This window comes from Periplaneta americana, chromosome 14, assembly GCF_040183065.1.
Source record: "Periplaneta americana isolate PAMFEO1 chromosome 14, P.americana_PAMFEO1_priV1, whole genome shotgun sequence".
In the NCBI taxonomy this organism is placed as follows: domain Eukaryota; kingdom Metazoa; phylum Arthropoda; class Insecta; order Blattodea; family Blattidae; genus Periplaneta; species Periplaneta americana.
In genome coordinates, this window is record NC_091130.1 from 77,105,190 (window position 1) to 77,123,586 (window position 18,397).

General features: G+C 35.0%; 2 protein-coding genes across 4 annotated transcripts in view; both read right to left on the reverse strand.

Moving 5' to 3' along the window:
• Window positions 1-753: 753 nt before the first annotated feature.
• LOC138713475 (hemolymph lipopolysaccharide-binding protein-like) lies at window positions 754-9,756 on the reverse strand. Of its 2 annotated transcripts, none has more exons than XM_069845601.1 (4): window positions 9,610-9,756; window positions 8,244-8,361; window positions 4,554-4,919; window positions 754-2,691 (listed from the first exon to the last, which is right to left on the reverse strand). In XM_069845601.1, exons 1-4 carry the CDS (start codon window positions 9,748-9,750, stop codon window positions 2,540-2,542), a joined length of 777 nt encoding a protein of 258 aa, XP_069701702.1. In that variant the 5' UTR covers window positions 9,751-9,756; the 3' UTR covers window positions 754-2,539. The 2 variants fall into 2 exon arrangements, with proteins under 2 accessions (XP_069701702.1, XP_069701703.1); XM_069845602.1 differs by having other exon boundaries at window positions 757-2,691; window positions 4,620-4,919.
• A 5,764-nt stretch (window positions 9,757-15,520) lies between these two features.
• LOC138713476 (hemolymph lipopolysaccharide-binding protein-like) overlaps window positions 15,521-18,397 on the reverse strand; it is a 31,213-nt gene continuing 28,336 nt past the window's right edge. For both annotated transcript variants that reach the window (XM_069845605.1, XM_069845604.1), the window contains exon 4: window positions 15,521-15,784. In XM_069845605.1, the coding sequence (XP_069701706.1) occupies window positions 15,633-15,784 (152 nt within the window). In that variant the 3' untranslated portion in view covers window positions 15,521-15,632. The remainder of the gene's footprint in view (window positions 15,785-18,397) is intronic.

Sequence of the window (18,397 nt, forward strand, 5' to 3'; positions counted from 1 at the left end):
CGTTACAGAAAAACCACAATTTAAGTCACACAGAGTCAGTGTGCACTTAATGTTGGTTGCTTGACGGCTGTCAGCCAACTTTGAGGTCTGTGGATATAGAGGGAAAAATTGGATCGGTGTCTGCTAGAGTTCCCGGGTAGCTCAGTTGGTAGAGCGTTTGTACGTTTAACCAAAGGTCCCGGGTTCGATGCCCGGCACCGGAAAAATTTTTCCCTCGTAATTATTCAATAATAATAATAATAATAATAATAATAATAATAATAATAATAATAATAATAATAATAATAATAATAATTAGATAATCTAAAGAAGATGTTGCTTCTGCACTTTATAATCGGGCCATCTGTAGTAGTAACACAGTAGAAATTGGTTAATTCTACATTGAATAATTCGGGTTATAGCATAATATTATTAGAATAATTATTTATTCATCTTGGAATTCGTATTCAAACCAAAACCAATTGTAAAAGTTCACATTTAATTCGAATTTTTAAGCTTCATTTGCATAATTGAAAGCAAAGACAAAATAATAATCTTTAGCATTACTTTTAATTTATATTTGGTGGCCAGCGGACGAATCAATCAGTTTAAAATCAGTCTAGGTATTACATAAATGATAAAACTAATTGTGTATTTGCTGATCCGAAGTTGAATTTAGACGTACGTTCGATTCCCGTTTAGACTTATTAAGTGGTTGGAATTTTTCCGTGGTTTTTCCCAACTATAAGACGAATATCACTTAGGTCTAATCGTATGGCGAATCCTCGACCTCATCTCTCCAAACATAATCTTTTCTTCTCCTATTAATTATAGGCTTCCAGCCTGTTGAGAAGGAGTTGTTCTAACTTTTCCAGGATCTTCCAGGGGATCACTTGTCAGTTCAAAATCATCTCGTACAACATTTGATAATATGTCCTCATTCATTATTGATACATAGCTGTTCCAGTCTTGTCTCGTTGTCCAATCATTTATCGGTTGAATTTAGCACATTTCCCGAACACGTTCTTCCCTTATCCTGTCATATTTTACAATCTAGGCCTATCATTTTCCACGTCACAAATTCCATCGATGCTAAATAACCTAGTAGTTGATAGAGCGTCAATAAGTAATCGATCAAAATAAAAATAATAATGTGTGTTATAGCGTGAAACAGTGTCTTGTCTCAAAACTCGTTTGTCACACTTAAGTTCTCCTCTAATTACTCGTAAAAAAGTTAGTGTATGTGTGTTATTCATAGATAGAATTAATTGCTGAGACTGTATTAAACTCAGTTACGAACTGTGAAGTTCACGACAATTCCATGGGAAACTAGGCCACTCGTAAAGCTTCTTTGCTACTTCGTCAGCAGCTCATCTGTGGCTTGTGCAATACTTAAGTTATTCAACACCTGGTTGTGCTTTCTAGCATAGCGAGACTCTGGTAGTATAAAAGAACCCACTAATTATGTAGTTTGAGTACATTTTATTTTAATTCTTACACTTATTGCATAAGTCGTTGATTCCAATTACGTGGGCACAATAAAAATAACAAATAATAAAAATGGAATATCGGAAGATACCTGACAAGGATGTCCTCTATCTCCTGTACTATTCAATTAATATTTAGATGATGATGATGATAACAATGATGGCTATGATGATGATGATGCTGATGATGATGATGATGATGATGATGAGAAATTAAAAACCATCAGAATTTTAAAGAAATGATATTTAACAGTGATATTTAGGCCTACTATTCACTGTTGATCAGTTTATAAGTTCAGATACAGAAGATAGATTAAAAATGGCAGCTAACACATTATTCAATATATGAAAAGAATATAATTGAGACATTTCTACAAAGAAAACAAAAATATTTGGTTTTATTGAGACGGAACACATCAGAACAAAAATCATTATAGAAACTGAAATATTAGAACAAATTCATTAAATTAATCATCTGACTGCAATATTTCATATCAATCATCAAGTGATTTGGAACCCAAATTAGCAATTTCTTACAATTAATTGTCTTAATTAAACGAACTGTATTGAGAAAAACTAAGAAATAAACAATTTTGAAATTATATAGAAACTTTAATATTGCCTACATTTTTATACGGATCAGAAAATTGAATTTTATCAACCTCACAGAGGAAGAGAGCTCAGAGAGCAGAAATGCGATTACTTGACCTCTGACAGCATACACTCTCTTTGACCACAGAACACACGAGTCTATACGTCAAGAATTAAACATTTAAAGCATATTAGAAAAAAATAGACGAATACAGAAAAACTGGTATTTACATTTAGAGCGAATACCAACACGTCGAACGCCATTACAATCATACAAGTACAAACCACATGGAAAAAGAAGAATTATAAGACCTGAGAAGTGGAGATAACAGCTATAAATATTGGACCATTAATCTTATCATGATTATTATAATGATGAGGATGATGATTATTGTTATTGTTGTTGTTGTTAATGCAGTATATGTATTACTTCAGACTATCTGCTGTTAGGCACAACGTTCACGTGTCCCTTATCTTTCATATTACATTTCTGCTTCGCAGAAAAACGCCCTCTTGTGGAAACATGCATCATCTGCTAGCACCTTGTTCCTTCCAAACAGACCGCAGAATTTTTTGTTCCGTGTCGGATGTCCAGAAGCCCACTTCATAAAGCCAGTATTCGTCAACGACTGGTCTGTAATCAAGAAAAAAGATTTGGTGTGGTTACCTGGCGAAGCAATAAAATTCAGATCTGCGCCTAAGTAGTAGTTATTTAGCTAACAATTTTTATTATAAGGGGGCTGTTTATAGTTTGCAAAACAGTAGCTACAGATAATGGACTTACTGTATGGCGAAATGAACGGCAGTAGAAAGAGAAACACTACGAGAAAAATTATACTGCAGCTATTTTTTCCCTGAAAGTCTCGCAGAACATTCTGGTAATCGATCAGGAGGTAATTGATATTGAAATCTTATCTCTTGTTAGAAGTACTTCGAAGGTCGATGAAAAATATATTTAATATTTGAGAAATTGAGAGTAAAATTAAAATAGGTACTACATATCTTGATTACACAAATTTTAACATTATATCACTTCGGAATGTGTATTATATATCTTTCTCGTGTTAAATTCTATCGTACCTGGTTAAGGCCAAAACATGTTAACCAGGTAAGATAGAATTTAAGACGAGAAAGACATGTAATACACATTCCGAAGTTAAAATAGGTCATCCATCACTATAACGGCGTTCTTCCTGAACGAATTCCAATTTACAATTTAGAAAAAATTACTGTACACTCAGAAACACATAAGACATGCCAAAAGCAAGCTTTCCGCGATAACGGATGCTGAAAATGTGTATATCCTTGAAAATATACAAATTTTCCTTTTCGCAATACCGCTTTTCTATTTCTTTGCAGTTTGTATGAAAAGAAAGTAAAACTGTTTCAAAATTGTCTTGTAATGTACATTGTTACTATTTAAACTACCTACTTTATGTTGTTCAATGTAGTGCATATTATTTGTTTTTTTTTATCGTATAATAAAGTAAATAAGCCTGCAACGGTGTTGATTCAAATAAGGAACACTTAAAATTGTTAGAAAATATACTTTGAATCCCTGGAGGTGAGAGTCTAAAGAACAGGAGTAAAATTTGACAGGAAGTATTAACCCTCTGCTAAATAAAGATAAAGGAATCCCCTAGTCTATAAACTGCATAAAGACGCTTGCGAGGCTTGAAGGTAGAGCTCCATACTTTCAGCGCTAGAATGTGGTGGTGTGATCGTCACCACGCTCCGACCGTCTTTTACCCCCATGAAAGATTCAGTACTCAATTTGATAGGAGGCCGAGTGAACCGTTATGGAAGTTTCACGAGAAAGATCACGCCACAACCTGAGATTGAACCCAGAACCTTCCAGTCCGTAGCCAGTTGCTATACCAACTTCTCTGCTAAATGAAATGCAATACTTTTTAAATAAATATTTGACAATTTCATCTATGTCCATTACGTCCACACGTGTGGAATAACGGTTAGCGAGTCTGGCCGCGAAACCAGGTGGCCCGGGTTGGGGCAAGTTACCTGGTTGAGGTTTTTTCCGGGGTTTTCCCTCAACCCAATATGAGCAAATGCTGGGTAACTTTCGGTGCTGGACCCTGTGCTCATTTCACCGGCATTATCACCTTCATCTCATTCAGACGCTAAATAACCTAAGATGTTAATAAAGTTTCCTAAAATAACCTACTAAAATAAAAAAAAAACTATGTCCATTAAAACCAACTAACTGTTCCATCAAATTCTGGGACTCATGACCTGTGCCAATGGACTCAACTGTTCAATCGATAGCGATCCTAACGCTGTAATACTGAACTACGTAGCGAAGCGTAACAAAATTTTTGGGTAAGCTGGACTGAAGGCATGGTTCGGAAATAGTGATCTAGGCCGTGCTTTACATCGCTAAAAGGTAAACGAAACTCGGAAACTCTCCTGTTTTCAACTAACTAAATTCTAAATTGATCTTGTCCCTCTTTCGAAAATGTTTCGGAAAGTTCAGCTTACCCTGCCTACCCTGAAGCTTCGCCACTGCTGCTATTGTAACCTTAGCAGTGATAAGAAGAAACTCACTGAAGATAGTAACGTATTCCTCGTTTTTGTACATGTTGTGAAAACCAATATGAGCATAAACATCGTTGACCACATCGACGAATTTCGAACCCCTGTCCCACAGGGATCCCACCACGTTGGCTTCCTCCTCAGAGTTGAGAATTAGCAGGTGAGCGCCTTCCTGCTCGCAGATCTGTAGCGCCTCGTTCCACGTCTTCCCAGTGGTGTGCAGCTTGTAGTAACCCAAACCGGCCATGACGTCATATCCAGGAGACGGGACGCGTTTATGTCGCACATCGTCCGAAGCAGAGAGCGACGGACCTGTGGACAAATTCAACCATGGCGTTAAAACACTAACCATATCTGAATTTTTTGACTGGGTTCCTTTTCAAAGCGTTATTTATTGCAATAAATGGTGTCATACGTCCGCTACGATCAGAAAGTTAACACGTCTCAATGTTTGGAGTTGTAGACAGATTCAACCACGGCGTTAAAACACTAAACATATTTTGAATTTAGTAATTGCGTTCTTTTCAAAGCGTTATTTGTTGCAATAAATGGTGTCATACGTCCGATACGATCAGAAAGTTAACATCTCAAAGTTTGGAGTTGTAGACAATTCAACTACGGCGTTACAACACTAAACATATTTGAATTTAGTGATTGCGTTCCTTTTCAAAGCGTTGCAAGAAATGGTATCTTACGTCCGCTATAATCAGAAAGTTAACGTTTCTCAATGTTCAGAGCTACAGACAGATTCAACCACGGCGTTAAAACATTAAACTTAACTGAATTTAGTGATTGCATTTATTTTCAAAGCGTTATTTGCTGTAAGAAATGGTGTCATACGTGCGTTATAATGAGAAAGTTAACATGTCTCAAAGTTTAGAGCTGCAGACAGATTCATCCACGACGTTAAAACATTAAACATAATTGAATATAGTTATTGCATTTCTTTTCAAAGCGTTATTTGTTACTAAAATGGTGTCACACGTGCGTTATAATCAGAAAGTTAACGTGTCTCAAAGTTTAGAGCTACAGACAGATTCAATCACTGCGTTAGAAAACTAAAGATAGGCCTAAGTGAATTTAGTGATTGCATTTCTTCTCAAAGCGATATTTGTTGTAAGAAATGGTGTCATACGTCCTTTATAATCAGAATATTAGCATTCTGAAAGTTTAGACTTGCAGAAAGATTCAACCACATTAAATCACTAAACATATCTGAATTAATTAGTGATTGCGTTTCTTTTCAATACGTTATTTGTTGCTAAAAATAGTGTCATACGTCCTCTATAATCGGAAAGTTAACGTGTCTCAAAGTTTAGAGCTGTGGACAGATCCAACCACGACATTAAAATACAATACCTTATTCAGATTTAGACCTATCAAGAGGTATTGTACGTACAGGATGAACCGTAAGTAATGTCATTAATTTCAGGGGTTAATCTTTGAGGTATTTCAAACAGAAAAGTTTAATAAAATTTTGTTCATTTTTGCTTTCTTTTCGAAAGTCATTGATTTCAATCCCAATATGCTCAGTCAATTTAAGAGGACTCTGTATTATGGTAATAAATTATTGAAGGAATTTTAGTTTTATCCTTTAAATTTGGAGAAATTTGATCCGAACAAATGTAATATTTTAAAATTCCTGTGCTGAACTAAAAGTTGCATTTGTTCGGATCAAATTTCTGCAGATTTAAAGGACAAAACTAAAATTATTTCAATCACTTATTATCAAAATGCACTGCTCACTTAATTTGACTAGGCGTATTGATTAAATCAAAGACTTTCCCAAAACACGCTATGAAATGTTTCATATAAAACAATTTTTATCTTGAAAAGGAAGCAAAAATGAGGAAAATTGTAGGCCTATTGATTTTTTTTGATGTGTCAAGGAATAACCCCCCTGAAATTAATGGGATTACTTACGGTTCTGCCAATATATTTAGTTTTGGGCTATCTTAAGGAAGAAAAGCGAAAGCAGAAACCATGGAAAAGATGTTTCGTAAATATTATTGCATATTTGGTGATAAAAAGTTGAACTGATTCTATGTTATGAATTTAAAAGAAATTTGTGTTTGATATAAAATTCAATTTTGACTAAATTGAGTGTAGAGTACTAATCAGTGCTAAAGTAGGTACTTATTTTTTATAAAGATTGGCGAGCAAGGAAATTTCGATTTTGACGTTTTTGGAGAAATTCACGTTTTCAGCGTCACTGATACCGAAAGAGGCCACCGTTTGCCTTCTGATCCGGAGCTGCTGTCGGTCATGGATTCGATTCTCACTTGGGTTGATTGCCTGGTTGGCTTCTATCCCAGTTTTCTCTCAAATGTAAGGCGAATGTCAGATAATCTCATGGCGAATCCTCAGTCTCATATCACTAAATACCACCTCGCTATCATAAATTACATCGGTTCTAAAATGATCTTCATGAGCTTCATTAAACAACCGACAAAAGGATGTAAGGGAATCCCAATGATTGCTTCCAACATCTAGGCCTATAGACGAATTAAAGTAATAAACTACAGTAATATGTACTTTCTTTAACACTGTACTGTATTTAATTTAATATTCTTGTATAGGGCTATACTTAATCCATATTATACTCAATATTTCCATGACTATTGTGTGGGAAACCTCGAGGCACATTAAATAGAGAATGGAGTGAGACGGACCGTGTAGAAAACCACGAGACACGACGTTTATCTTACACTTCTGTTTCCATGGTACCACGAGTGACGTCAAAGTAAATTTTTCATGTCTAAACGTTACAGTTTTTCTCTTTTGTACCCGGAACATAAACTTATCGAGACAAAAAAATAATATCTCGGAAGGTTTTTCATGTACACACTTCCGATTTGCGTCAACGCAAAGGCAATCTCCCAAAGTTTTATGTATTCCCGCTCAAGCGCTATCACTAGTTGGTGACGTTGACCAAGCTCAGTGAACAATGTCTATACCTCAGGAGGAGGTACAATGCGTGTAATGGGTAGCCGAATTAGAAGTCTGTTGTGTCTCTTAAGTATCGTCTTAGAACGCATTATGGACGTTAACCTCCAGCACGGAAAAGAATCCAATTAGGGCAATATACATGAGTACTATAGGAAGTTGTGTTATATTTTGGATATATTTAGATATCTTTGAGCCACAGACACTAAATTACTCGCAAATAAATTCATTGTTGCGGAACATTTAAATTTTCGTGACTCAATTTCTAATAGGCCTATAATTCGTAATGTATCGGTTTTTATGTAATTGTTAGCAATCAACAAATTTGAGTTAGTATTTCAAAAGTAAGGTATGTTGACCTTTTAGTAAACCCATGTAGCCTAGCTTAACTGAACATTTTCTTATTCCCTATGCTGACACTACCATTTTCTGACTTTCATAGATCAGATATCAATTTAACAATAATATACTCCAGTTATGTTTCTCATTTTATATAGGCCTAATATATTACACAAACAGATTACATGTAGAAACATCCCGATATAAGCATTTGAGACGCTCAATTGAGTAATGACGTTTATACTCAAGTTGTAATTTTTTAACTCTGTTGAGTAATAGAATTTTAGAAGTACAAAATCTCCATTAGCTTAAAATAATAGTTAGTTATGCATGGGAATGGAACTCCTTTACCTGTGACGATGGCTGTTATCAAGACAGACTCAGAGTTCTCGCATTTGAAAGTGGTGTGGTCCAAGTCCAATTCCCACGGTCCTGCGTCCTTCGGATCGGCTTCATGTCCCAGTTGCACCTGAAAAATAAGGTAAATGCAAGTAGAGTGAGGTGCAAAATATTTTCTATCTTCACGAAGATAAATGTAAACTCACGCTCCAGACGGCTTAACTGCACACAATTAACTAGCTGCTACAATTTGACAGTCGTTCAGGATTATTCTGTAAACCCAAGAGGGCATAAGTAGGTCTAAAGCAAGTCTTTCTTTTATGTCCGGTCGAATTGACGCGTAGACACTGAATATGAACAAAATCGGTAGGTTAATTTAGGAAAAATCACTGTACACAGACATTGATAACTGATAAGAGTGCCTGTATATAGCTACTAAGAGTAGAGGCATATTGACCAGAAAACATACATGCAATAGACCCATTGTACTTGACAGTCAAATAAATAATACTAGAAAAAGAACTAAACAAGAGGTTCATGAATTGTTTTGTGTGGAGTGTGACATTGTAAAAAGCAGAAATATGGACATTACGACGAAGTGAAGAGAAAGAACTAGAAGCATATGAAATGTGGATATGGAGAAGAATGGAGCTTGTGAAATGGACAGGCAGAAAAGGAAACGAAGCTGTGCTAAGAACAGTGGGTGAAGGAAGAATGAAGCTGTAACTGATCAGGAAGAGGAAAAGGAATTGTTTGGGTCATTGGTTAAGAAAAACTGTATACTAAAGGATGTAGGCCTATTGGAGGAATGGTGAACGGGGAAAATTTCGGGGAAGAATACTGTATCATATTAAAGACAATATTAAGATACATGAATCCTATGTGGAGACTAAGAAGAAGGCGGAAAATAGGAAAGATTGCAGAACGTTGGGTTTGCAGTGAAAGATCTATCCTTGGGCAGAAACTACGAATGAATTAATGTTATCATGTAATTATTTCTCGACCTTTGCTTTCAAAATCATTTTTATGACAGGAAATATTCGTTAAGTTGAATGAAATTATCAAAAAACTATAAAATTGGTGGTATTACTGTTAATAATTAAATAACCGTTATTTCGGTTAAAATAAGCACTGACTTTCGGACCAACCAGTTAAAATTGATTAGCCATAAGTATAAACTCTGTTCATACAGCGATCTCAGCTTGTGACAGTAGAATTGAAAGCTGAAAACAAAAATGAAAAGAAACTCAAGCAAAAACATGAACATTTATAAATACGTTATACAGCTCAAATTAATACCTCTATCATGTACCTGATGAAGTTCTGTTAATGCATAGCTTAAAATTTTCCCCTATTGACTAGAAATTCAGATACTTACCTGAGCAACCCAATGTCCTGTCTGGTTGCGACGACTAACAATGGAAAGCTTGAGTGTGTTTGTGTGCGGAGAGACACACTGGAGCCCTGGTGATTCCCTGAAGCACATCAGCACACAAAACGCCAAAACACACTTCAGCATCGTGTAAACAAGAATGTACAGCTGACAGACCAGAAGGTATGGCACTTTATATACTAGCAAAATGTCTGGTAGGGCATGGATTATCCAGATTATCCTTCACTGCAAGAGATTTTCTTATGTAAGGAAATATAAGATCAGATGCCAGCAGCAGACGTATTCCGTATGTTTGCTTATTAGAGAGTGAAATTACATCCAATGCGTTCAATGACAGGCAATTAAAGAATATTATAAGTAGGGACCGATTTTTGAGGTTTTTAAGAAGTCCATTTTAGGTTATTTGAATAGGTGAAATAGATTTCTTTAGGATTTTTGTTCTAACTGTGAAATATGTCGCAAGAACTGTCTCATTGTTAAAAATGTACTCTTACAGTTAATTTTAAATAACATAACTTTTCCCTCGACGGTAAAGATGGAAACATTTCCAATCCATTGTCGTAATAAAATGTGATTTCACTTATTTTGACGTAGCTTAACAAAACTCAAAATATAAAAATTCAATGTTAAAACCAGAAGCACCAGAATAAGACAGACTGCATAGATATCTCAGAAACGTTCACAGCTCGTACTCGCACAATCAAGATCACAGTCTTCTATTAGGGAACTTGTCCGAAAACTTCACGAATTTCAACAATGCGACATTTTGCAGGGCATTCAGCTCAAAATAAAGTTCAGTCACTTCTACTGGCATGTCATATCTGCGATTAGTGGAAATTCCAAGATACATACAGTCGCATTCATTGCCTTTGATGGAGTGAAGCCTCTGAAGGACGGCCCGCTATACAAAGAAATACAAAAATCCTTGTTAACCATTTTATCCAAAACAACAAAGGACTGAAAAGGTAAAGACCGCAATCACTTTCTCCAGTGCAGAAAACGATAGAAATTGAAGATAAAATGAAATTTCCAAATATATGTTTGTAAAACGTAGTAAATAATGGAGAATACATATTAATTATGATTTAGGTTTATTTTTAGTTCTTAAAGTCCAATTTAGGTGTTTTTAGGTTCAGCAGAATTTACATAATATATGACTCTCATGACCATGATTCCGAAATTCATCTAAGACATTGTGAGTTTAGAAGTAAGAAAAAAATAGGTAAAAACCTATAAATCCGGTCCCTGTTTATAAGTGAATAAAGCACATATTGAAAAAATATATGAAAAATTTGATGTCATGTACATACATATTATTATACAGAACGTTCAGTTCGGCTCCTCAGAACACGCACGTCAGACATGTTTGCTTGACCGGCGTAGAGTGCATCATTATCGGTCCGTAATCTTTTTTACATTTTTACTCATATAATTTTGATTGATAATAGATGCGTTTCCAATTCACTGCGGGCTAAAGCAAAGAGATGCTCTATCACCTTTACTTTTTAACTTTGCTCTAGAGTCTAGAGTATGCCATTAGGAAAGTTCAGGATAACAGAGAGGGTTTGGAATTGAACGGGTTACATCAGCTGCTTGTCTATGCAGATGAGGTGAATATGTTAGGAGAAAGTCCACAAACGATTAGGGAAAATACGGGAATTTTACTTGAAGCAAGTAAAGAGATAGGTTTGGAAGTAAATCACGAAAAGACAAAGTATATTATTATGTCTCGTGACGAGAATATTGTACGAAATGGAAATATAAAAATTTGAAATTTATCCTTTGAAGAAGTGGAAAAATTCAAATACCTGGGAGCAACAGTAACAAATATAAATTACACTCGGGAGGAAATTAAACACAATAAATATGGGAAATGCCTGTTATTATTCGGTTGATAAGTTTTATCATCCAGTCTGCTGTCAAAAAATCTGAAAGCTAGAATTTATAAAACAGTTATATTACCGGATGTTCTTTATGGTTGTGAAACTTGGACTCTCATTTTGAGAGAGGAACGTAGGTTAAGAGTGTTTGAGAATAAGGTGCTTAAGAAACTATATGTGGCTAAGAGGGATGAAGTTACAGGAAAATGGAGAAAGTTACACAACACAGAACTGCATGCATTGTATTCTTCACCTGACATAATTAGGAACATTAAATCCAGACGTTTCAGATGGGCAGGGCATGTAGCACGTATGGGCGAATCCAGAAATGCATATAGAGTGTTAGTTGAGAAGCCGGAGGGAGAAAAGACCTTTGGGGAGGCCGAGACGTAGATGACAAAATAATATTAAAATGTATTTGAGAGAGGTGGTGTTATGATGATAGAGACTGGTTTAATCTTGCTCAGAATAGGGAACGATGGAGGGCTTATGTGAGAGCGGCAATGAACCTCCGGGTTCCTTAAAAGCCAGTAAGTAAGTAAGTAATAGAATGCATACAATTATATTTTAATTCATAATTGTTACTAACCTGCGTTATATTCTACTGTGGATCTAAGTTGTGTACGTCTGTATTCCTAGATTTCCGATGCCTTTTATAAAATTTGTATTCAAAATCAATGTTCTGTTTCCGTAATGATAGGAATTTTTCTTGTCTCCAAGTTTGTCTACAGTTTTGGGTTATTCCTTTATATCTATTTTTAGAATGTTTAGGAAGTGAATAGTAATTTCTCCGCGGTTCAATATAAGCAATCCAGTTTTTTCCAATGTCATCATGAAGTTCGCATTTAAGAAGCTTTTCTATCTCCGGCGTTTTGAATATCATGGTTTTCTTTCGTGTTCCCCTTTAACCTGCGCCCAAATAATTTCTTTTGCGTCATACTGACATTTTAAAGACGGGAACCTTCCAAATTCAGGCCTTCTTGCATTGACCAGTTGATCAAGTTCATATAATTTCTCACTAATTTTGAAATCACGAAATATTTCCAAAAAACTAATTGTCACTGCGAGGGAAAGAAATTAAACCACTTAAGTTCTAGCCACTGCATGCTACATCTTTCCTAGTGAACGTATTGGACGTGGGTTTTTTTTTAACAAAACGATATGGTGCATTACCCTCATAGTTATACAGCCTTCCTCCGATACCTGTTCAAAAACTATTCTCAATATTTTCTCGTGATAATTAACCTACTAATCTTCTCTGACTAACTGCCCATTTCCTGCAAGGAATGAAACTTGTTTTAGCCGATCCTGCGTCACAAAACATTAATTTTCTTTCTTCCTCTACACTTCTACACGAACAGTGAGATCCTCAAATCTAGATGAATCAGCCAAATATATGAAGAGGTGAAAATGATATAGCCCTAAGCCACACAGAGAAAATTTTACAGAAAAGCGTGTTGAAAGTTTAGAGTCCAATGCCATTAAGTGAAGTATCACAATTTCTCCAGCGTATACTTACGTCATTTGTTGAGTAACTTTTGTAATAATCTGCTAGGAGATGCCTTATATGCATAAGAAATTAATTCGTACAAAAAACTGTTTTTGCTAAAAGTATGGATTTGGTCTACCTTATTCTCACCCCTTCATATTTTACAGTAGGCCTATGATTTTCGTTGGCTCATTTTAATTTTAAGGTAAAAATATAGACAGTGTGTCGCCTAATTCCCTGATTATGTGCTTTATGCTCAAGAACTTCAACTTCACTGCAGCTATATCATTTCGTTCCATAAGGAATTTTCGTACATCAGGGGTTTACCCGTAATGTAATTCCAACTCTTTTAGTAAGACACTGAACAACTGTGCACAATTTTTTTTCTCTGAGAGGAAGCTTTAATTCTCGACTCTTGGATATTCTATTTCATTATAAAAGTAAAAAAGCGGTGCGTCGTAGAATGGAAGTCGTCTAATTTGTAATTTTATTGTTTTACGTACTTTTTATAGTGTATACTCCGACTAGACGAACGACTTTTGGTCTACAAAGTTGGTATATTTATTGAACACACCTCGGTGGTTAGTTCTTGGCACTTGTAAAAATTTTTACTTTTAACTTCAATTTTCTACATTCGCAAATTTGGTGTTGTCGCCAATTGAGGACGTGAGAACCGTTATAGCCAAATACCTGAAGAAACTGGGAAAACAAGTGAAGATTTACAAAAACAACATTCCATGAAGAGACTTCATCAATTTAAATCCACAGAAACAAGCTGTCAGTATGCCTGACATCAAATATAAAAAGGTCTTGGTCCACCGTTGATCGTGATGACATTATTAGATACTTATAATAATAATAATAATAATAATAATAATAATAATAATAATAATAATAATAATAATAATGATAATAATAATAATAATAATAATAATAATAATAATAAATATGTATGGACCTTGTTTTTTCTCTCTTTGAACATAGTCAAGTGTAACATGGTCTTAAAACGCTTTAGAACCGCTGCTTTCTTCAAAGTGAACGAGTAGCGCCAACACCGAAGCTACTTGGCCACCTCAATAAATATATATATATATATATATATATATATATATATATATATATATACAGGGACATCATTTTATTTTTACTTGCATTTTTATTGTACCTGCATTTCAGAATGTACTTCACTCCCACCCCTTCACAAACTTACGGCCGTCAGACACACAAACTTACGGCCGCTGTTGCATTCAAAGTCTTCAAGCAGTGAAGTAAACACTGCAGTGTATAGTGTGTTTCAGAAATATGTTGCGTTTTCTATAGAAGAAATAACCTATATTAATAATATCGTACTAAAAAATTATATTCAAGAAACGATAAATTCAATTTCAGAGAATATGCTTCAAAATGTTTTTAATAATAAGCATAAAGAATTGAAGCCTGCATTTTAATGAACGGCAACCATTTTCAGCAACTTGTTTAAAAATTCAGATTAGCTTATTTTGAATTGAGGTGGCTACAAGCAAAGGAATGCTAGTGACATTTGTAATAATATGAGTTAAGTACATCCAGTGTAAGCAAAAGTATCTAAAATTTTAGTGGCAAAGGGATATTTTAATCACATCACACATTAAAATTTAAATAAAAATTTCACCGATTTACGAAAGCTTAAATATTTAAACCCCATTTTCTCAAAAGTAACTTAAGTGCACTTACAGCCCTTTACTTATGACCCCCTCAATTTAAATGCACTCTCTATATTGTATGTTAACATCAATAATTAATATGCTAAATAAAGTAGACATTACATAATGAACATAGCCGCCTGAAAAATTGAGTTTTTGAAAAAAATGTTACTACTCTACTGTATTCCATAAAAGTGATGATCAAACTGAAAATCGTAATATCGTATTTCCCTACAACATAAATGGATACACTACTTTTCTCTCCTCCTATATCTAGTAAAATGATTTGTTTACGTATTGCACTAGCAACATCAAAATCCTGTAATGGAAGGGGGCAACAGTATTTCCGAGTATAGCCACGTTAATGTTAAAAATGTTGGTAAAAATAAAGTGATGTCCCTGTATATAGTCTACCATACATATAGCACACATCAGGTGACATGTTTTGAGATTTATATATACAATAGTTTCCGAAATATTTTGCAAAATCGCCCAAAAAGGTGACCTTAATATGCGGCGTGGTGCACTGGAATGAATGGTGAACGAGAGAAGAATTCGGGGCAGAAGAAGATATCAGATAATAGACGACACTGAGATATATAGATGACATGCGAAGATTAAGAGGAACGTAGAAAATAGGAAAGACCGGAGAATGCTGGATTTGCAGTGAAAAACCTGCCCTTGAGCAGAACTCTATGAATGATTTAATGTACCGCGTAGCCTATATATCTGTAAAGTTATTCCATCTTTCACGTTTACATTTGATCATGAAATAACGCAACGCAAATCAGACATATATCCTGTGTGTGGTGTGGAAGGATATCAAAGCTTCAATTAGTACTTTCACAAATATGTTTATTTAATCTGTCACCTTTATATCATACATGTTAGCTACAATGATCTGCGTGAGAAATCGCAAATTAGCACCGACAATAACGTCGCATGTTGTCTTTCATGTCACAGTTCCTCTTCGCAGAAAAACGCTCGCTTGCTCAAGCACGAGCTATCTGCTAATCTTCTGCTTCTCCCGAACAAACCGCAATACTTATTGCCTGGTCTCGGAAATCCAGAATCCCAGCTTGTAAACCCTGTAGACGTCAGCGACTGATCTGCATTGAAAACAAAGATTGCACCTTGTTAGGTAAGGAAAGATGTTCTTCTCCCTCCCCCCCCCCCACTCACCATTCATGATAGCAAGTACAGCCCAGTTACTTTATGGTGATAGCTCTGGCCTGGCGACGCAGTGGTTTGGGCGAGTTCACTGTTTGTTCGAAGGGGTGTTCATTTTAGTCTTCCCCTGGCTGCGTTAGCGGTCACATCTCGGGAGCGTTAGTATGGGCGTACAGTCGCGCTAAGGACCTACTACACCACCACTGTCTTGTGTATTGCAATTTAGTTCATTTGTTACGTACATTTCATTTAGTTACTTAAATAGTTGTAGTTCTTCTGTTTTGTATTGTTTAGTGTGTAGTATTTATTGTCTAGATTCACTGCTATTTTCTGTTTGTGAAAATGCTGCCTGTTAGAAGCAAACTGTAAGGTCGGGTATTGCATTCGCAGTCGCGAGAAGACGTGAGCAACGTGTAGCGCTTTACGAAGATAGCGTCGGAAGAAAAAACGTAACAAATGTTGGAAAACTTGTAGCAGAAGTTACCGCTGTGTCCGTGAGTAGTAATAGCCAAATAATAAGGGAGACTAAAGACATTGATTCCTGGGCTTCAGCTTCTTTTAGTGCTCCAAGTAAAGAAATATATCGATCGGTACTAAAAACAACTGTGCACAACTTTAATGAAGCTGTCATAAGGCGAACCATACACGAGTTCTATATTTCACAGAAACAGAAGCCCACAATTTAAAAAAAAATATAATTGAAATTGAAAGACTATAGACTTTCAGGGAGGTATCTCGACTTTGAAGAAATTTATTTTAAAATTAGGATTTCATTGGAAAAAAAAACACAAAATAATCGCCAAATTCTGGAGGAGCATCACAGCATTAGGGCCAAAAATTTGCAATATTTGAGGAAAATAAAGAAGTACAGAGAAGAAGGCCGCCCCATCATTTACATGGATGATGATGACGATGATGGGAAAAGTACAGTGAAGCACTGATGAACATTACCGGTATTTACGCATAAGTATATTTCATTGTTAATTAGTGATTAACTGTTAAATATAGTGATTCGATTGCTGCTCATTGTATTTCCACATTAGTGCTTACTAGTGACTATTGTTCCGAACTGCTGCTCATTGTATTTCCACATTAATTTACTTCTTTAGTGTTTATTATTATTCCGAACTGCTGCTCATTGTATTTCCACAGTAGTTTACTTCTTTAGTGTTTATTATTATTCCGAACTGCTGCTCATTGTATTTCCACATTAATTTACTTCTTTAGTGTTTATTATTATTCCGAACTGCTGCTCATTGTATTTCCACATTAGTTTACTTCTTTAGTGTTTATTATTATTCCGAACTGCTGCTCATTGTATTTCCACATTAGTTTACTTCTTTAGTGTTTATTATTATTCCGAACTGCTGCTCATTGTATTTCCACATTAGTTTACTTCTTTAGTGTTTATTATTATTCCGAACCGCTGCTCATTGTATTTCCACATTAGTTTACTTCTTTAGTGTTTATTATTATTCCGAACTGCTGCTCATTGTATTTCCACATTAGTTTACTTCTTTAGTGTTTATTATTATTCCGAACTGCTGCTCATTGTATTTCCACATTAGTTTACTTCTTTAGTGTTTATTATTATTCCGAACCGCTGCTCATTGTATTTCCACATTAGTTTACTTCTTTAGTGTTTATTATTATTCCGAACTGCTGCTCATTGTATTTCCACAGTAGTTTACTTCTTTAGTGTTTATTATTATTCCGAACTGCTGCTCATTGTATTTCCACATTAGTTTACTTCTTTAGTGTTTATTATTATTCCGAACTGCTGCTCATTGTATTTCCACATTAGTTTACTTCTTTAGTGTTTATTATTATTCCGAACTGCTGCTCATTGTATTTCCACATTAATTTACTTCTTTAGTGTTTATTATTATTCCGAACTGCTGCTCATTGTATTTCCACATTAGTTTACTTCTTTAGTGTTTATTATTATTCCGAACTGCTGCTCAATGTATTTCCACATTAGTTTACTTCTTTAGTGTTTATTATTATTCCGAACTGCTGCTCATTGTATTTCCACATTAGTTTACTTCTTTAGTGTTTATTATTATTCCGAACTGCTGCTCATTGTATTTCCACATTAGTTTACTTCTTTAGTGTTTATTATTATTCCGAACCGCTGCTCATTGTATTTCCACATTAGTTTACTTCTTTAGTGTTTATTATTATTCCGAACTGCTGCTCATTGTATTTCCACATTAGTTTACTTCTTTAGTGTTTATTATTATTCCGAACCGCTGCTCATTGTATTTCCACATTAGTTTACTTCTTTAGTGTTTATTATTATTCCGAACTGCTGCTCATTGTATTTCCACATTAGTTTACTTCTTTAGTGTTTATTATTATTCCGAACCGCTGCTCATTGTATTTCCACATTAGTTTACTTCTTTAGTGTTTATTATTATTCCGAACCGCTGCTCATTGTATTTCCACATTAGTTTACTTCTTTAGTGTTTATTATTATTCCGAACCGCTGCTCATTGTATTTCCACATTAGTTTACTTCTTTAGTGTTTATTATTATTCCGAACCGCTGCT